At 42.3% G+C, this 22,331-nt stretch overlaps 1 protein-coding gene across 1 annotated transcript in view; it reads left to right on the plus strand.

Annotated features, from left to right (window-relative positions):
- The window catches only part of LOC308296780 (zinc finger matrin-type protein 4), a gene marked incomplete at both ends in the record, with an annotated part of 64,723 nt that extends 58,179 nt beyond the window's left edge, over positions 1 to 6,544 (plus strand). The window contains one exon of the mRNA XM_080740106.1: positions 6,444 to 6,544. Coding sequence (XP_080596232.1) covers positions 6,444 to 6,544 — 101 coding nt within the window. The remainder of the gene's footprint in view (positions 1 to 6,443) is intronic.
- Positions 6,545 to 22,331: the final 15,787 nt, after the last annotated feature.

The raw sequence follows: 22,331 nt of genomic DNA on the forward strand, positions 1-22,331 counted from the left end.
GTAGTCCGTTTTGACTACAAAATGACGTGGGCTGTTTCCGCTCCCGACCGGATCAAAAGCATGAAATTGGAGGCGATCTCAGGCTATTTCTCCTGTAGTAGTTTACTTTTTTTGGCTCACTCTGCCCCTCCCCCCACCCCCACCCCACTGTACTGTTACCCCCCCCCGTCCCCTCCTGTCCCCATGTAAACCATTCCAACCTCACTCTTCTTTATCAGTCACATCCATCTGTCAGCCTGTCTATTTTTGGGACGTTCATCTCGACCACCTGCAAACCCTCTAATTAGATCACATCTGACTTGGTGCACACACAGTACCATAGCTGACTACACACACACACACACACACACACACACACACACACACACACACACACACACACACACACACACACACACACACACACACACACACACACACACACACACACACACACACACACACACAAAGACACTCGCATGCAGACACTCCACTCCTTCTTAGTGCATGACCGACAAACGCACAAAAACACAACACAAGGTCACGCACTCGTCCTTCCTGCATCTCCAAAATATGAAAAAACCCAGGAGAGAGAGAGAGAGAGAGAGAGAGAGAGAGAGATGTAGTGGGGGTGCAACCAAGGACAGGATGGGGGAAAAAAAAAATTCTAGCAAGTTGTTCGGCAAATAACGCTGAAGTGTCAAGGCATACTGTATATGGCTTTGCAGTTACAGCTGGAACTGTTGAGAGCCCGATGTATGGCGCGCTTGCGCTGAAAATAGCCGATCTTCAAGTGAAGTCTGAGTCAGGCTTTACCTTGCAGACGTGTGTCTGCCATGCGAAGTAACGCAGAGACGAGACGCCAGAATGAACGCGTTCACAATAACGTTCACCTACAGTGGAAAATACAGTACGTTCAGTTCACGTTCGCCCCCAAAAATACGAGCGAGTTCTTGAACGATCGTTCATTGGACGCATTCAGGCTCCTCTAGCCTCGGATCCAAGCATGTCATTCTGGAGGAAAAAACAGGGTAAAGCCTCCAGTAACTGTGGTTCAGCCAATCAGGCGAGTCTATGTATACAAACACATTCGCCCCTCCCCCTCCCCTCTATGACAGGCATCAAACAGGTCGTTGTCTTTGATGCTTTCATTGATTAGAGAGATCACTAACGAACACTTGACACTTTTATGGCCAATCAATTACCTCAGTGCACAACCCCTTTGAAGTTCAAATTACGAGCTCTGAGCAGCTCCTGAAAAAAAAAAAACAGAGATCGGTGAACAAATGCTATTGGCCGCTGAGATTCAGCAGCTCGTATCCCTGCCCTTTTGGGTCATAGAATGTCTGTGCTCGACCAGCCTAGACCCAACACTGGGAGTCGATTCGGCTAACTTTTCCAATTCCCAGATGGCATCTAACCACTCAGCTAGAGGCAGCCATGATAGTCTGTGCATGTGGGATTTACACTCTGTCCACATTCAGTGTAAGTGTTCATATTACAGTCTTTACAGGATGAAAGATGCGTCTCCTTGTAATTCACTTCCTCCCCCAGAGGACATTTAAACGCAGCACGCTAGCAGCAGGACTCCGGTACCAACAGCATGTCATCCTGTCTGCTTTCCTCTCCTCCTGTCTTTCGCTTTTCCTATTCTCCTCTCATCTCTCTCTCTCTCCAGCGCTATGTTCTTTCTCCTCTAACCTCGCATCACCAGTCTTTCCACCTGGGAGGAAAGCTTGGTATTCGTTTACAACGGCATTGCTTTGTTTCGGTTCCCCCTGCGTTTCCCCAATCCCTATTTAAATGCAAGAGAAGTGTTAGTCTTGCCATTCTTGATGTTGGACTAAAAGATGGATATACACACAAACCTTTCAAAAAAATAAGCAAAACTATGCCGCATCAAGGGTTTTATTGGGTAGGTCCTAAAATTCTGTCCTTGAGCCCTGGGAATTGTTTTGGGTTAAAGGTGTTTTCTGTTTTGGTAGTTCCGGCCAAAGTGTAGTCTGTTTTGACTACAAAATGACGTAGGCTGTTTCCGCTCCCGACCGGATCAAAAGCCCGAAATTAGAAGCGATCTCAGGCTATTTCTCCTCTAGTAGTTTACTTTTTTTTGGCTCACTCTGCCCCTCCCCCCACCCCCACCCCACTGTACTGTTACCCCCCCGTCCCCTCCTGTCCCCATGTAAACCATTCCAACCTCACTCTTCTTTATCAGTCACATCCATCTGTCAGCCTGTCTATTTTTGGGACATTCATCTCGACCACCTGCAAACCCTCTAATTAGATCACATCTGCCTTGGTGCACACACAGTACCATAGCTGACAACACACACACACACACACACACACACACACACACACACACACACACACACACACACACACACACACACACACACACACACACACACACACACACACACACACACACACACACACACACACACACACACACACACACACACTACCATAGCTACAGTACCTGACAATATACACACACACTACCATACTGTGGCAACCTGACAATATACACACACGCACACAAACACAGTGTCCTTAACTCTTGTCCTAATGCTGCTCTTAAATATCTGAATAACACACGCATGCGTGCACGTGCATTGTAAATGGTGCATTTGTATACACCTTTATCCAAGGCGCTTTACATAGATTGTGCATTACAGTCACCCATTCACACACACGCATTCATTACATTCACCCATTCACACACACACACATTCATACACTGAGGCAGAGTAAAGCTCTTTGCACACAGGCGCATTTATGCACGGATAAAACGGACAATTTCATTTTTTTTAAAGAAAACAATTATTCTCTATGACCTCATGCACACCGGATCCGAATTAGCCGTGCGACGAGTGGCTGCGGCCGTGCGTTTTTTCTCGATCGAAAACCAGTTCGATTTGTGCGTCTTGTCGCATGCGGTAAAAAACTCATCACTGCTTTTATGACTCCTTTTGGGATCCGCAGCGCAGATTCCGCACAGCATTGCACACCAAATCCAATGCATTTTATTCATACAGCAAACGGAAGAAACGCAACTGTCCTGTGTGCAAAGGGCTTAAACCATGTAAGGCACCAACCTGCTCAGGAGCAGTTAGGGGTTCAGAGTCTTGCTCAAGGACTCTTCCACACTAACTCTGGGGGAGCCCGGGATCGAACTGGGAACCCTCCGTGTTCTAAAGACGGTTTCTCTACCCCTGAGCCTCTCCCGCCCCTATGCATGCGTGCATGGGTGTGCATGTGCACACACACACAGCAGGGGGGTAAAAGCCAGTGGTCTAAAAGATCTAAAAATGTAAGTGCTAATGACTAGTCTAATCAAATCTTCCTGCGGATAGGCTGCAATTAGGGAAATTACTCCCTGCACTGCACTGTGCCATGTAGAAATATGTTTCTTTAGGACGGGGGGGGCACTGATGACACTGATGATGATGATGATAATCATGAAGACGATGATGGTGATGACTGAAGCTTTGCATTATAGGGCTTTAACGACTTGTGATTTTTGCAAGTCGACTTGACTCAGTAAAAAGTTGAGTTGGAGTTTGATGACGTCATCACATCACACACGACCCCCCCCCCCCCCCCCCCCCCCCCCCCCCCCCCATCACACACAACCCCCCCAATTATTTTGGGGGGTCCCCAGATGATTAACGTAATGTGCAATATTGTTTTCTCACTCAACTGTAAACAAACTAACACAAAGTTTAAGTGTATAGAGGGTATCTGCACATTTCTAAAATGCCAATTTAAGGACTTTTTAATATCTCTAAAATGACAAATTAAACATTGTCCAAATTGTCAAATATATAGAGGCAGACATTTTGAAAACAGCAGATCTACATAGATCTGCTGTTTTCACAATAGAACCATCTTATACCAAATGTAATGTAGCACTGTAATATTGGATCATTCCGTCCTTGACAATAAGCAATCCTACTGTTTGAATGCTGTACAGACGCACACATGGAGCAAAAATAATGACTTCGACTTTCGACTTTCTCTGGTGGGAATGAACTTGTAAAATTAAGTCGACTCAGTGGACTTGTCGACTTTTTCGTTAATGCCCTGATTTGCATGATTATCCCATTTTGACCGGGAACGCATTATAAAGGGTCAAGCAGTGGCGGAACAATTCAGAACCGGGCCGGTATGCGAGCCACAATGCTCGGGCCCCTTACCCGTCTCACGCCAACCCCCCCCCCCCCCCCCCCCCGCTGCCACCGCCGCCTCTACGCTATGTCAAGCTCTTTATGCCTTCATGCCATATATTTTTATACATGAATACAGCTACACAAAACAGTTAGGCTACAGACCTATCTGACTGGCACACATAGCCACAATAGTATGCACACAAGCACACAGCCAAAACGCACATTATTCTGTTGATACAGGCTTTCAGCTGCAGTGCTGCACGATAGAGAAGAGAAGTCCTAACAGTTGACCTGTTCAGGCAATAATACTCACAGATTAGTTGTTCCAGTTCCAGAATCAGAAAGTATCCTTGATGATAATCATGGTATAGTTTCCTCGCTGGCATAATTGTTCAATATCCACCGTCATGATTAATGCCTTAATTGCTTGCTTGTGTTGTGCATTGCTGCCTGTCTCGTTTGAAAGTGTCTGTGGTATATTTTAATTGATACAAATTACAAAAGGTTTTGAAAGTGCGCGCTTCCACTGCAGCCACTACACTTCTCACTACACTGAACGTAAACAACATATTGTCTGTCTGTGAATAGAAGCCAATCAAGCCATGGCATCTGTCTGCTCTTCCTGTTGTCCTTCACAATAAAGTGTGTGTCCCCCTTTACTTCCCAATGTGCGACATTTTACCCAGGTTAATATAAAAAGGAAATAGGTGTAACAGAGGCAGCGCGATACAGAAAGGGGACCCAATTGCGAGGGAGGGGGACGGTCAGGCAGATTGACGGTCATTTGGACTGAGACTGACAGTCAGTCGGAGGCTGACGGCCGGGCCCCCCGCGGTTCGCGGGCCTATATGCGGCCGCTTACCCAGCTTAACCGGACGCTCCGCCCCTGGGGTCAAGGTCGCTTTTCGCCCTTGGGCGTCTTACTGGTTACCACCAGTAAGACTCCCTAATCGGGAGATAAGCGACCGTAGGTGGCTTATCTCCACAAATAGGGCAAAAATGTGTTTTTCCAAAATCTTCCTGATCCATGTTGATGACATGAGTGTAGACATGCTGTGTAGTGATATTCGTGATTTTAGGGCAAAAACTGTAGGAGCAGTGTCCAAAAATGTGTTTTAAAAATCGGCCTGAAGGTGGCGCTAGAATAGGGCCATGTGAGAAATGAGGGGTGGGGTCTCCGCGTTGCCTTGGCGGACGAATAGGTACCGGCCCCGGCTCTCCCGGACGCTCCTAGCCCGAGTTACGGCATTTTATGTGCGCTGCAGTGGCAGGGGGTCCTCCACTGGGGGCTTTTTCATCCGTTCTGGAGCACCAGGAGTCGTGGTCCCCGGGAATTCCCCGTGAGCAGCCCCGTTGGGGTGGTCATTTGGTCATTTTTGCACATTTGGTCATTTTTTACATCTGGGGGTCCCCCAGGGACCTGGGGGTCCCTGGGGCTCCGGGGGTCCTTGGAGGTTGTAGTTTGGCAGGCAAGGAGTGTGTGTGTAAAATCTGGCATGGATCGGGTCAACGGGTGCGGAGATATAAGCAGGGAAAAAGTGTGACGTGTGACGTGTGAGCACATTTGGTCATTTTTTACATCTGGGGGTCCGGGGGTTCTTGGAGGTTGTAGTTTGGCAGTCAAGGAGTGTGTGTGCAAAATTTGGCATGGATGGGGGCAACGGTTGTGGAGATATGAGCAGGGCAAAAGTGTGACGGACTCACTGACTCACTCACTCACTCACTCACAGACAGCCGGTGGAGGTTTTGGTAGTAAATGCGACCTACGGTCGCAATTATTTTATGCTTTAGCTATTGAAAAATAACAGATATTCAAGCTCACAGCGCGGCACGAGTGCCGCGCTGTGAGCTTGTAGATCTGCTATTTATTTTTTAAATCGGGAAAATGTGCGCACGTCTTTGAATATTTTTGACCCGGTTCTATAAAGTGTCTTCTAAATCCTTCAAAGGTTTTTTAAAAAAAACGCATGTGGCCACGGACCTCCATCTCAAAATATTCATTCCAGCGACTCCCTAGAAGCTAAATTTGAGTTACCAAATGTTCGCTTTAAAAATACTTACATTCAAAGATGTGCACACCTTTTCAAGATAAAAAAAAAAGCTGATCTTTTAAAGTTTAAAATAATTCTAGATCTTGACGGGTTATTATGGTCAACAAAGGCATGGTTGGAATGACTGCTGGTCTCTTTCTCTCTGTGTGCGTGTGTGTGTGTGTGTGTGTGTGTGTGTGTGTGTGTGTGTGTGTGTGTGTGTGTGTGTGTGTGTGTGTGTATGCGTGTATGCGCACAGGGTTGCGTAGCAGCTACTCCTGCAGTGTTTGCAGTGTGGTCCTAAACTCCATCGAGCAGTACCACGCACACCTCCAGGGCTCCAAGCATCAGAACAAGTAAGTTCAACAACCCACGACATGATGGATGTGCAGTAGAGTTCTCAACGGGCCTGAAAATTAAGACCCGGCCCTAACTGGGCCCTAACTGGGCCCTAACTGGGCCGGCCCGAGGCCCTACCCGGCCCGAAAACGTCAGGTATGGTCGGGTTTTGGAAATAATTTGAGAACTCATCACAGAGTAATAGTAATAAAATAATATATTTTCTTTTTTCATTGAGCCCGAGGCCCTACCCGGCCAGACTAATTAGCATAGATTTTAGGCCCTATACCCTACCCTAAATGTCGGGTTCGGGCAGAATTTGAGAACTCTAATGTACAGTATGTGTGTGTAATGCGCGGGATTCGAACCCCGGTCTTCCGTGTGAAAGTCCAATATCTTAACCACTTGCAGGTTGAAAAGACACTCAACTCAAGTAAGATTTGCACATGGCTTAACGACAACAAATTATCAATTCACCTGGGAAAAACTGAATCCATCCTCTTTGGATCAAATCACAACCTCAAAAAGCAAAAAGATGACTTCAAAGGTAATAAATAAAATCAACCAACAAACTCGTTTCCTACAGAGGATCGCCCGATGGTCAACTTCAACACACTGAAGACCATAGCTGGTGCAATAATCCAGCCCCTCTTTGACTACGGAGTCCATGTATGGTATCGTGACGCCCCACAAGCCCTGAAAACTAAGCTCCAAACAGCCCAAAACAAACTAATTAGGGTCCTGCTTAACCTTCCCTATCAGACTCACCTCACCACTACTCACCAGTTAAGAGTGGGGTGGCTCAGAGTAGATGACAGAGTACAGCAACTTGCAATGGGCCTGGTGTACAGCCTCCCCTGACCCTTCTTTGTATTTGCCTACTTGTATATATTTTTTGCACTGTTTATTTTATTTTTATTTACTTTATTTTATTTTATATTTACTGCATAGTACTGTGTTCTATCCGTCTGTCATTCATTGTTATATGATATACTTCAATGGTCTCCTTTTAGTTGACCTTGTACCAGTGAACTGTACCGTCATGAAAATTTACCTTTTTCTATGCAAACTTCTAATAAAGTCTTCAATCAATCAATCAATCAATCAAACCATTGATCCAAAGGGATATCCCTATGGACCGAGGGGGATACTAGACTTTTGAGACCATCAGGCTGAGGCACCAGGAAGCCAACTTTTGAGCGCCACCATGAGGCCAACTCATGTAAAACACATTCTTTGATATTACTCCGTCAGATTGTATCCAAAAATCACACAAATCAGTCAGTACACAGTATCTCTATAGTCATGTAATCAAGACCGATCTGTCCAATATTTCATATTCTATCCTCATTGGCTATATTGGCTTCCAAAGTTTGCAGGATTGGTCCGTTTGGAACAAAATGCCTCAAATCATCATCCGTGAAGTTTTGCACACACATTTCAACTAGGTCAAGGAACAAATGCCACCCTTTTCACATTGGCCTGTTATAGCGCCACCAGCAGGTTGACTTTAGCAAAATACTTTTTTTGGAACAAAATGCATCAAATCATGCATGCAGCGTACGATTGCCGTGAAAGTCCGAAGAACACGTGGCACCCTTTTCACAATGGCCTGTTATAGCGCCACCAGGAGGCCACAATAACCTACCTGACACTACTTCTAACCAGTAAGACGCCTAAGGGCGAAAAATGTCTTGGCCATCTGGCCAGTGATGTATATCGGACCAGTTACCCATATATGGAGACCCCTGATACCCATATATGGAGATCCATGTATATGGAAATATGCTGTGAGACCCCAAACATGCTTACAGTTATGTGTTATGTGAAGGTTCTATGACGTCTATGACATCTGACATCATACAGTACATACAATCCCTTTTATGCCCATACATGGAGATCCCTGTCTGTAGAACCAGCCACACAGATATGGGCTGTCTTGGCCATATTTGGATTCTGTTACTGTGGAATGTGGCCGATGTGGCCTTCATATACTGTATGGGCATCCCCATATTACGTCCTGTTAGATATGGGCTTAATATTGATGACATCAGGGATCTCCATTCATGGGCATAAAAGGGATTTTGTTAGTGTGGTTCCCCTGACATAACAGTGATGTCAGAGCGTGATGTCAGAGCGGCAAACCCATTCTGTTGTGGTTCCCCTGACATCAGTGATGTCACACAGAGACAAGATGTGACGGTTTACATACTAAACTGTGACCTAACTGTGTCGCAAAAAACATTCAGCTTGTACAGCACCTGCTCAACCCAGTTCATTTATTCATCATGACCACCTCAGCATTAGCATGCTATTGTTTGTAGCATAATAAGTCAATGAACAAGCTTCTTACCATGCTGGCATCTCTCTTTTCTCATGAAACACGACGATAGGACCTTCTGGCTGGACCCAGCTGATTTGTCTCTGCCTAAAACAGTAGCTGGACTTCTTCTTCTTCGTTAGTTTGAATGGCAGGTTACAACCAGTAGCTGGACTGCTTTTAGCTGGACTTTTATACGTTTTAAACAAGATATTGGCTTGGCTCATCACAGCAGCTGCTCAATGACATGCTGCTGCACACAGCACTTGGCTGACCTCAACAGGAAGTGGAAGTTCAAAAATAAGAGCACTCATTTTCTGAATAAAGTAACTTAATAGTTGATGCCTTGTAGTTTTCTCACTGTACTTAATCATAAATATTTAGCCCTTTGTATACAAACAGATAATGTTAAATATATTTTTGTAACATAGTTCATATAATTAGACATATTTTCTTTAGGATACATTTTTTACAGGTTTTTCTTCGAAGTTTAAGTCTAGCTACGGAGGTGGATTCTGCTTTTCAATAGGAATGAAGTGGTTTCTTGCCATTTGCGAGTTTCTGCAAAAATACACTCCATTCTCCATAAAAATTAGAAAGTCAAAACAGTGAAAGAAACCTGTGGAAAAAAATGCATTTGCAGGAAATATTCAGAAAAAGAGCAGTAAAAATACATGACTGTTTATGGATGAAAGGAATAGGATTGCTATAGATCAGGGGTGGGCAACATTGATGATGGCGAGGGCCACTATATTTCCACCTTCACTCCAGAGGGCCACATTGCATATTGCTAAGTACTACTTTGTCATTCTAGTATCTCATACAAAAGAAGAAAAATAGCCGATCTACAAGCTAAATCGGCTATTTTAATCTTCTTTTGAATTGGAATCCTGAATTCCAATTCAAAAGGAGCAAAAAAAAATCCAATTCAAAAGAAGCAAAAATAATCCTGAATTATTTTTGTTATTTTTTAATTGCAATCCTGAAATGTAACATTTTGATTTAATTTCAAACGCATTTTGTTATATACTCACTCAACTTTATGAACCTAAATACAAAAACAATGGACATAAAAAAAAAGAAATGTTAATACTACTATACTAGTCATTAAGCTACTAGTATAGCCTGACGGAATTAAAGCAGATCATGGTTGTAATTGTAAAAGCTGAAATCAATAATATATCAGTATTCTGGTATCAACCTGTGGGCTGCATTAAGTGAAGGTGGGGGCCGCATGTGGCCCCCAGGCCGCCAGTTGCCCATGTATGCTATAGATGGATGAACGAACACTTAATTGATGACCCCGACGTAATGTATGTGTTTCCAATGAGAGTCGATTAGCCATGAAAAACCACATCTACTGTATCTGTGGACACTTCTTTCACTGGCTATTAGCCATGAAAACCACCTCTACTGTGTCTATGGACAGTTCTTTCACTGGCTATTAGCCATGAAAACCACCTCTACTGTGTCTACGGACAGTTCTTTCACTGGCTATTAGCCATGAAAACCATATTCTACTGTATCTGTGGACACTTCTTTCACTGTCTGGGGGAAACGAAGCGACACACTGCCCTATATAAGTAGTAGACTTTCTCCCTGGGCTCTGCGGAGAGTACATGATATCCATTTCACACCACGGTAATGACTGTGGTTATACCTGTTATTTTACTGCAAATGTTACCATCTGATGTTGGTGTTGTAATGTCAAGTGAATTTGTTTCCGCTCATAATCTCGGAGTGGCTTGGGCTTACATTGAGGATTCTAGACCAGGGCTTACCAAACTGTTCATTGCCAAGGACTCCCAAATACTGTAACCATAGCCTCCCTGTAATTTAGAGCACAGGCCATGGGTAGGTTTTATAATAGCCTGACGGCTTGTTGCGACCGTAGGTCGCACTTACTACAGAAAGCTCCACCAGGTGTCCGTGCGTCAGTCAGTCAGTCAGTCAGTCAGTCCGTCCGTCACACGTCAGACGTCACACTTTTGCCCTGCTCATATCTCCGCAACCGTTGCCCCGATCCATGCCAGATTTTGCACACACACTCCTTACCTGCCAAACTACAACCTCCAAGGACCCCCGGAGTTCCAGGGGGACCCCCAGGTCCCTGGGGGACCCCCAGGTGTAAAAAAAATACCAAATGTGCAAAAATGACCAAATGACCACCCCCACGGGGCTGCTCACGGGGAATTCCCGGGGACCACCCACTCCTGCTACTCCAGAACGGATGCAAAAGTGGTGGCGCCCCCAGTGGAGGACCCCCTCCACTGCAGCTCACATAAAATGCCCTAACTCGGCCTAGGAGCGCCCACCCCTCATTTCTCACATGGCCCTCTTCTAGCGAGACCTACGGTCGCTTATCTCCCGATTAGGGAGTCTTACTGGTATTAAAGGTGTATTCAGTGATACTGAAAGTGGCCGGGGGTCATCTCGTCCCTTACTGGCCTTACAGGGTGGAAATGTTTAGTTTTTATAGATTTTCTACACCATTATAATGTTCTCGTTTTGACCCAATCACTGAATATCGGTAGACCTACGTCTCCAGCTTCAGGATATGTATGATACTGATTTACTACCAGACTGTGGCATTTCATGAGTTCAGTAGTTTACAATCTAGGCATTTAGCAGACGTTCTTAATTCAGAGCGACTGTGGTTCTCAAAACTTTTATTTTGACCATCATAACTAAACATCATAACATAACTACAGCCATACTCGACCCTGATTGGTCGAGGACTGGCTGGCCACCTCTGAAAACCAAATCTAGCTATGCTCGTAACACAGGCCATGGTGGAAGTCCTTATATGGTCAGCACACATTCTAGTGAGGAGAATGAATGGAAAATGTACTAATTATATTTTTATTTAAATGAAATACAATCACTGAATATACCTTTAATAAATAAATAAAGTTGAATGGCAGATACACAAAAAGTTAACATTAATCAGTAATCACAAACAAACAAAACAACAAAAGAAAACAGTATCAGCAAGTAAGTAACTTCCACACGCTTCCACAGGAAGCAGGTACTTTTTAACCCTATTTTAATTTTCTATTTATTCACTACTAGTATTTATTAGATACTTATTTTATTCAGTTGACTATTTTGAGTTACAAATAGGCTTCAGTACAAGGTTCAAGGTTGTACTTTATTGTTACATCTTTTGTACAGGTACATAAGAGTACAACATATTTTTGTTCGGCTTCCTTCAGACAATGCAGTGGTATATATGTATATTTAAAAAAAAACAGCAGAACAACAAACAAAACACAACACATCTAAGATAAAATAATAAGTAATAATGGCTTAGGAAAGAAAGAGTGCAAAAGGCAAAAGAGCAAAGAGAATGTAAAAAGCATCCTCAGCTGTACATGTGCATAAAGTTTGGTATATTGTATACGCCAATGGCATTATTGGAGCCGTGTGCAGAGCACATGGGCTCCCTCTGAGTGGCAATGTGTGTCCTGTCTCACCAGTGAGAACTGTCCCGTTGAGTTCGAACAGTACCTTTTATGACCACACATGTTAAGGGAGGGGCGCTGTTTTCAGGCCAGGCACACACACGCACACACACACACAGGGGGGAACACATAGAATCAAAAACATAGATCTGGAAGTGCTCAATTTCACGGCTCCACTTCGAACCAAGGTTTGATTTTTTTCCTTACTAGCTACTGTACAATAACATTTTGTAAAAAAAAACTTCACAGTGTGTTCCATGTGCAACAGGTTGGTATAATTAAATTACGTCCCATATTTATAAAGGGTTACATCATTTTATTGAGCGATAAACAGAACACAACTTCTGATCTCAATAGTTTGACTGGTCAGTGGAATAGAATGGGACGAACTAAAACGTGAACGTCAGAGTAATGCATGTCGGAACAATGACACGCAACCGTAAGTTAGACAGGTCCTGACAGATAGTCAACTAGGTCTTTGAAGTTTTAAGCCTGTGTTTGAACAGTTATCAGCGCGTAGGGTAACCACCCTGAAATTGGACCACATCCCGCGAAACTGCATTAATGTCCCATGAATCAGTTTTGTCTATTTTTATAATGGTTATAGTGAGAACTTACAGAGGCTATATACTTAAGCTTGTATCGCCGAATTGTATTTACTGTTGTGTGTAAAACAATTTGTAAAAGCTTTATAAATAAAGCACTTTGAAACTGAAGATGATGGCCAATGTAGATTTTTTAAAATTTCGGTGCCCATCCCTAATCAGAATCGATCAAACATTCATATTCCCCTGAAGGGTTTCCATTCTCATTCCGTTGGTAGAGGTAGTAAACTATTCCAATTGTTAACCCAACAGTAACCCCCACTCCTGAACCAATGCTAGCTGCCATAGCCACTCCAATTCCAGCAGTGCCGATTGCTCCTCCGATGGCACCGCCCAATACACTACCAGCACTAATAGCTGTACTAGTGTTTTTTCCTAGTACCTCAACTCTACGCTGTCGCTGTCTCTGTCTGTCTCTCTTCATTTTCCTGGTTGCTTTGTGTAACATCTCAATGGTGTAGTGGCTTCCTCCATTATCCGATACCATCTTGATGATTTTCTCAAGCAGCTCATTAACCTGAGAGCGATCCTCTTTGTTTTTGTTGTTGAAGACATGATAGTCCTTACATTTTCTGACCAATGATTTTAATTTTGAACTCTTTTTCAAATGGTCTTCAACTGATTTACCATCAAGCACGTCACCATTAGTGAAGAGAACCATGGTGTATTCAATTGCCTTTGGGCCAAAGAGTTTCTGAATCATCTGCACAGCTCTCTGCTCCTCGACTGTAAATCTGTCTAGTTTGATCACAATCAGGAAGGCATGAGGACCAGGAGCAGCTAAACTAATACAATCTCTGATCTTTTCAAAGGTTTTATCTTCACTGCACGAGGTTGCAAACAATCCTGGTGTGTCAACAACGGACACACGTCTCGCTACTGCTACATCACTGGCCTCCTTACAATCATCTTTAAGGATGTCAGACAATCCTGGTGTGTCAACAACTGAGACCTCTCTAACAAGTACTACACCACGGGCCTCCTCACAGCTACTGGTCACAGATTCAAGTGAAAATTCTGATACAAAAGCTTCATAACCCAGGATGGTGTTCCCAGTGGTACTCTTTCCAGCTCCAGTCTTCCCAACCAGCACAATCCGAAGTACTTCGTCATCTGATGGATTAAAGTGACACAATAAATACTTTAGAGGTTTCTGTAAGACATGGTTGAATGACTCTTAGGGACTTATTTTGCGCGCACCAGGTCTTATGACATTTATTGCCGTCTTTTAAAATCCAACAGTTACTGGATTTGGAAAAATGTATCTTGGATTATTTTCCCATGTTTTATTAATGTTACACTGATAAACAGTGATGTTTTGGACCAAACAGCATTGGCCACACCTTCTTAAGTTAAGTCATAAGAGCAGGTAGTTAAGATGCACATGACAGGGCCCTTAACACATGGGAAGCCAAGGTTTCTAACATTTTTAGCTGTTGCTGCTGCCGCCGCTCACTCACGCTTTATTTTGAAGAGCCTCGGAAGCTTTGTGCGTGTGCACGTGAGTGTCCACTGACGATTGAGGAAGATAATCCATTTGTTTACAAACGCTCGCGAAACTAAAATCCAAACCGGGGCCGACCATCGCGGTAAAGTGTTGCTGTAAAAACAATCAGATCTCTGCTTCCCTGGCGTTCTTTGCACCTTATTCAGAGATAAAGCCCTTTTTATGTTTCAGTATAGAATAGAAATCAATGCAGCCTAGACGCGCCATTTTGTTTCTCTGCGAGCCACGTTATGACGTATGGACCAGTGTCTCTCACAGGGCACACAGGATGGATGCAGCTGCATGTAACAAAGTTAACCCTTTGTCTCGTTGAGGGACGAGACAACTGAGTTTTGGCACAGCGACCTCCAGTGGCTGTATCTCGTTACTGAACGAGTTTGGCCCCCAAGTTGTTAAGAGTCTTTGATTAAACCATCCTCACACTTGAACATCCTCACACTTGAAAACAAACATACTGCATTATTTTAAAATATAATTGGAAGATACATACCTTCACCGATCACCGCCTTTAGTGCGTCTAACATCTCCACTGAGATCATTGAGATCCATTGGTCAGGTCTTAAAGATCGCACCTCGGCCGAGGAGGCCTGGTCTTGTTTTGAATCTGCATGTTTGTCTGTACTTGATAGCAAAGGATCCTCAAAAGGTGTCTGGGTCAGAGCCTGTACCGAACCTTGGATGAAAGGGGAAATATTGAATGCAAGCATATTCAGAAACAAAACTTACCTCTGAGTAAAGAAAAAACAACAATGAGAAACGACTTGAAAAAAGTAGAAAACTACGCAATGTAGTTAACAATTAAAAAGGCCAAAAAGAATGTCTTAAACGAGAACATCGAGGCAAACAAAAGCCAACCACAAAAACTGTGGGAGGCACTAAAATAATTAGGCTGCAACAAGAGACAAAAAGCACAAACATCTGCATTATTTGAAGTGGCTCACTCCAGAACGACAAGCTGGTGGTGGCAAATTGCTTTAATTGCTCGTTTTTTCACCACCATTGCCACCCTGTTGGTCAGTAAACTCCCCGCTCATTCAGGTCTTTATTTGTGTGTACCAGGTCTTATGACTTAACACATTCACTGCCGTCATTTAAAATCTAACGGTTCACTACTGAAATGTTATGAAATTACAGTGTTGGGCAAGTTACTGACAAATAGTAACTAGTTACCGTTACTAGTTACTTCATTTCAAAAGTAACTCAGTTACTTTACTGATTACTCATACCAAAAAGTAATGCGTTACTGTGAAAAGTAACTTTTTAGTAACTTTTTCGTTTTTAGTTTAAGTCATTTTTAGTAATGACCTAATATCCTGCATGGTTAAACTTTATAGCTTGTAATCCAAAAGAGAAATTAGACATTTGCCTGTGACCCAAGCTAGTGAAAACAGCAGATCTCCAAGCTCACAACGCATCGCTTTGCGCTGCGTTGTGAGCTTGGAGATCTGCTATTTTCACTATTTCTTTAAATATATTTGTGTTCTAATTTAGGCTGTCAGTCGATTAATGCTGCATGCCTGAAGAAGGCCTATGACCAAAAGCTTGCACTTTATTTAACTGGAAATAAAGAACATGATTTCCTCCATTTTTCATTAGGACAGATTTAAAATAAATAAACGTTTACAGCATCCTTATTCTAAGAGCATATTCACCCAAAGAAAGCTTGTAGATCATCTATTTTTGGTGAAGAGAGTTGATGGAAAAATAGTGCAACTCAGGGGTGTTTTACAAAGCAAGCATGAGGCATTAGAGGGTCTAAATTGGTTTAACTGAAGTAATAGGCTATTGATAAATGTATTATCAATAGCCTAAATCTAAAATGTAAATTTATTCAAGCAAAATCTTAATGCAAAACGATTGTCTTAAAAGCTAAAATAAATAAGGCTGCATGTACCTTATGTCACTAGTCTGACTTTAGACTGCAAAATATTACCTCATGACACCGCTGCTGTTGTTTTGGATTGTAAAGCCTCTTTAAGGGACAATGTTACATACTGTATAGCCTACATTCCTGTTGCTTAATGTACTTTGTGAAACTATCAGAGGAGACTATAGGACTAACGATCTTTAACGGGTTTCACCTGGACATGCATTGATTAATCCAGCGTGTGGACAGACACACACGATGACACCACAACAACGTGAACTGTTTTTTTTATTTTTTTATTTCAACAACTGAGAAACGAGAGGTGGTTTTCCTTTGAAACTGGCTAAAATAAAGGGCCATTTATAGGATGTCTTTTTCTGTAGCTTGCAAGCAACTGCAGCTTTTGCAGTGCTGTTGCATTCTGTTATGAAAGTGAAAGTAAACTCCTGCATAGACCGTCTGGACGCAGGAAAGCCTGGTGGATGCGATTCTTTTTTTTTTTTTTTTTCTTCTTTTTAGACGACATTGACACAGGATTATGGAATATATCCTTACATTACAAAGATAATCAGCACCATCTAAAGGTAATCAGCACCATCTTGTCTGACACATGCATGGATTTAATACAAGACGTTGTCTGTATCTGTAGTTGCATTTGAAGTCTATGTCTGCACTCTGCACTAGTCTGTTGGTAAAGCTGCTGCCCATTTCAGCGCGGCTCAGTGTCCGCCTGTACTCTCTCTCTTTCTCTCTCTCTCTCACACACACAAACTCGAACCCCCCTCTGCCTGCTTGTGACTGACACAGGAAGATTCAGCTCCGCTTGCATAAATAACGCAAAAGTAACGGAGGAACGCAGCATGTGTAACGGTAACTGAGTTACTGATTTAAAAAAAGAACGGCGTTACAGTAACTAATTACTTTGTAACGCGTTAGTCCCAACACTGTGAAATTATGACCACAAGGCCCTTTCGCCAACCCCACCTAAGGTATGGGCACTGATGATGAGGAGGAGAGAACACGCCCCCAGGGCCCACGGCGTATGATTAAGACAAAAATAAATATTTGCTCTAAAAATGTAAACTGTGGCAAAACACCACAACTGCTATTGTAGGTTCTTGTTTAACGATACAAACCATGAAGACCAAAGACAATATGTAACCCTTTAGTTATTACAAGCTATAAGACTACAGTAGTTACTAGTTTCTAAGGAGCAGTAGGCTGTATCCAGGAAGAATAATTTAGAGCACAGACCATGGGTAGGTTCTATAATAGCCCGACGGCTTGTATTAATAAACAAATAAAGTTGACACAAAACATTAACATTAATCAGTAATCACAAACAAACAAAACAACAAAAGAAAACAACTTTTCCTTAGACAGTTGAGTATCAGCAAGTAAGTACCTTCTCATTGAATCCTACGCTTCCACAGGAAAGCAGGTAAGTACGTTTTTAATCCTATTTTTATTTTCTATTTATTCACTATTTTAAATCTATTTATTTCCAGGTTTAGATCAATTTAAGGTAAGTGTCTTATTTTCCAGGTTTTAGGTCTAACTAATGTCAGTAACTAATTATTTAAAGTAAGTTATTCCTCTTTTAGGTTTGTGGTAAATTTATTGTCTTTTTATCAAATCAACTGAAAATACCTTCTGGTTTCACCTTAAAAACAAAAAAGCAGTAAATGTATAATCAATTTCACTTAAAACTAAAAAATGTACAACATTAAATCACTTTTCCTATCACAATTCCTATGAACTTAATAATTACCCTTAATCTGACATCATGCTCTGATGTCACTGTGATGTCAGGGGAACCACTCTTAAAGGAGAGGACCGTTCATAAAGGGTTTCCTACTTTTTAGTTGTCTTACCTCAGATAATGAGAGGTGGTCGAGGTCTTGATTTTATCTCCCAAAGCATTGTTGTGATTTTCGGCCAAACCAGGAAAACCGAGTTCCATCTCACAACGGCGGTTCGTGGGCAAAACCAAAATCCGGGTATTAAAACATGTCAAAATAACAAAATAACGCCTCAGGTCTCCTTCTCAGACTCTCAGCAGGGAATGAATGTCAACAAAGTGCACGTGATCGCGGCACTGTTGCAAACCAGCCGTAAAGGCGAATGCTGTCTCCATGGAGATGTTTTTGAGCGGTGCTAACCGCTCCTATAGACCGCTTTTTTACCAAAACTATGATGTCACAAATGATGATGACATGAGTTCGCTAGACCAATGAAACACCTCGATTCTGTTGATCTGTCCATGATGTCATAGTCACAGAGGCACCCGATTGGTTCACCCTGATTTAGAACGCGTTTAGGCCGCGTAAATTACGTCATCAAAAATGATTGAGCGGTGCTAACCTTGAATTTCAAAATTGTATTAGATGAATATCACTTATAAGCGATAAAATAACCACACTTTTAGACAGACTGTGGAAAATCTTACAGGTTATAAATGATAGGCAACTAATACAAGTTTAAAATACAAATAAACAGCTTTTGAAAAAAAATGATGATGTCACTAATGAAGATAAAATGAATTAACTAGACCAATGAAACACTTCGATTCTGTTGATTTGTCCATGATGTCATAGTCACAGAGGCACCCGATTGGTTCACCCTGATTTAGAACGCGTTTAGGCCGCAGAAAATATTATGTCACAGACACGGAGGCACCCAATTGGTTCACACTTTAGGGCATTGACTTTGAATTTCAAAATTGTATTAGATGAATATCATTGAAAAGCGATAAAATAACCACACTTTTAGACAGACTGTGGAAAATCTTACAGGTTATAAATGATAGCCAACTAATACAAGTTTAAGATACAAATAAACAGCTTTTGAAAAAAAAAATGATGCTGTCACTAATGATGATAACATGAGTTAACTAGACCAATGAAACACTTCGATTCTGTTCATTTGTCCATGATTTCATAGGCACAGAGGCACCTGATTGGTTCACTCTGATTTAGAACGCGTTTAGGTCGCAGAAAATACGTTATAGAAAAGTGATGTCATAGACACGGAGGCACCTGATTGGTTCACCCTTTAGGCCATTGAATTTGTTGACAAACAGATCTTGACAAACTAAAATATTCATCTTCTGGCCTCTGTCGTTCTGCACCATCTTGAAGAAGGATCTTTTTTTCTAGAACATCCTGACTCAAGGTCTGTGGTACTGGAATCTCCTTGACAAGGGTCTGTGTTTCCGGAGCCTGCTGGTCCATGCTCTTCGGGCACTTACAGAAGGTCTTCTTGAAAGATTCAGTCAAGTCAGTGGTCTTGAACATAGCTGACAGCTGTTCTACTTGGCCCTCGCCCTTTAGGCCATTGAATTTGTTGACGAACAGATCTTGACAAACTAAAATATTCATCTTCTGGCCTCTGTCGTTCTGCACCATCTTGAAAAAGGATCTTTTTTCTAGAACATCCTGACTCAAGGTCTGTGGTTCTGGAAGCTCCTTGCCCAGGGTCTGTGTTTCCGGAGCCTGCTGGTTAGTTTATGGGACCGCTGCTGATAAGGACCACATTCTGGGCCTCTGTGGACTGCTCTTGGGGTGTGGAAGACTGTCTTACAGTCTCCTGCTGCAAGGTCTGTGGTTCCAGAACATATTGTTCGACCCAGGCCCTGTTGCTCTGGATCCTCCTCACCCATGCTTTTCTATGGTTCTAGAACATCCTGACTCAAGGCATGTGGTTCTGGAACCTCCACCAGGGCCATTGATTTCTGGAGTCTCCTGGCCAACAGGCTGTGGTTTTGTGTCTTTTTGAAGAAGGATCTGTGGTTCTAGAACGTCCGGACCCAAGTCCTGTGATTCTGGAACCTCCTCGACCATGGTCTGTGGTTATTGTCTCCTAGCCCAGAGTCTGTGGTTCCGGAGCCTGTATTTTTCTCTTCTATTCACTCTTTGACTGCCACCAGCTGTCTGACCTCCTGTCTGTTCTCCCTCTGTCTCCCCCTTGCTTTATAACTCACAAGAAGCTCTATTTGGCTCTATCTGTTTTCAGACAGCGACATTTAGGAGTTTCTCCTGCATCTCGGCTACTCCAAATGGAGTTTCTGGTGACACATAAATGTGCACGATAAATTGTTATTAGCCTTTGGTCTGGTCAAGGATACTAACAAACCTGGCTGGTATGTTGCGCATAATATACTCCTGATGGTGTAACCGGCATAATCTGTTTCCAAGAGGCAACCCAGCACTTCTTCGCGTTGGCCGTCAAAGTTAGAGGGAAAAGTCTGACCAACCACATATCCTGGACCTTTCTGGCACAAATCGACCACCACCCAGGATTCAAGACAGCGACCACGCTACATTAACCTCGCAGACTATGGTTGCTGTTTCGAATCCTGGGTTTTGTTCAATTTGAGCCGGTGTAAAGGTCAGGACACACGAAAACCTTATATAGTCTGAGCAGACCTCTAAACTGACATCATACACAACAAAAAGAATATTGCCATGTATGCCTATCAACACTGATTTGCGCAGGCGCCCTTGCAGGAATTAGTTTGCACCGCTCACTTCGCACTGGTGCGATTTTTTATTTCTACCAGCAGGGGCGTAGTTTTGCAATCTTGGGAAGCTTCTACCAGCTAAATATATGGAATTAAGCGATCTCTGCAGTTCAATAATGTTCCAAACCCCTTCTGTATGACTGTATCTACTGCACGTTTATGTTGTTGCATATTCATGAGCCATTGGCTTTGATTGTTGCAACTTGTCACACTCTAGTAGTCTATTCAGCCAATGGAGGCAACAAGGCAACAAAGAACATTCCAGCGACAATAACGTGTGAAAAGCCTAGTACAAATTTGAACCTGTTTTATAATATTATATGTTATACTACTGCAGTAACTACAACGGTATGGTATTTTCCCCCTTTAAAACCTAGAAAACTGAGTTTCCATGATATATTGCATACTTTATTAACAAGATTAATAACAGTAGTAGGCCTACAGTCCGTTTACAGTTACGCTAAAAGGATAACCCTAGCAACCAGCTGTTTACCATAGCAACCATGTTTTTTACCCTAGCAACCAACTGTTTAACATATGGAGTTATATGTTGTTCGTGTCCAAATATGGGGCTTGTGAGGTCAGACAATGCCGGTCTTATATAAGGGTCATTTGTGTACGGTGTGATGTCATACTGATGTCAGCAGTGTGATGTCATACTGATGCGGAGATATGAGGTGAAGCCCCATATTTGGACACGAACAACATATAACTCCATATGTTAAACAGTTGGTTGCTAGGGTAAAAAACATGGTTGCTATGATTAGGGAGTCTTACTGGTAATATTATATGTTATACTACTGCAGTAACTACTAGTAGGCCTAACTAAAGTTTTCAAATAAATATAGTGGAGTAAAAGTACAATATTTGAATCAGTGTTGTAGTGAGTAGAAGTAAAAGTATTGGAAATACTCAAGTAAAGTACTTCTACTCAGAATAAAGGTTATTGATAACAGTCAAGATAAATATAAATGTAGTAGCATAGATAATGGACATTATAGCATTTCCGGATGAGGAAAAAAAAGTGGATATGTAGGCCTGTTGTTTTATTGACAAAATGCGACAATAATGAAAAACATGTATCTGATAAATAGAAAAAGCATACTAAATACATACTACATTTCTATCTATCATATGCTCATTATATCAAATTGAAATATAGGCTAAGACACTATATCAGAAATATATTCACAAGGAATAAAACAAAAGGGTAGAAAATAGAAATACAATTTCTAAAGTCTAAAGGTTCAAATTTGTACTAGGCTTTTCACACGTTATTGTCGCTGGAATGTTCTTTGTTGCCTTGCCTCCATTGGCTGAATAGACTATAGAATGTGACATTTTGCAACAATCAATGCCAATGGCTCATGAATATGCAACAACATAAACGTGCAGTAGATACAGTCATACAGATCGCTTGATTCCATATATTTAGCTGGTAGAAGCTTCCCAAGATTGCAAAACTACGCCCCTGCTGGTAGAACTAAAAAACATCTCCATGGAGACAGCATTCGCCTTTACGG

Source organism: Nannobrachium achirus (assembly GCF_963921795.1).
Source record: "Nannobrachium achirus genome assembly, chromosome: 13".
NCBI lineage: Eukaryota > Metazoa > Chordata > Actinopteri > Myctophiformes > Myctophidae > Nannobrachium > Nannobrachium achirus.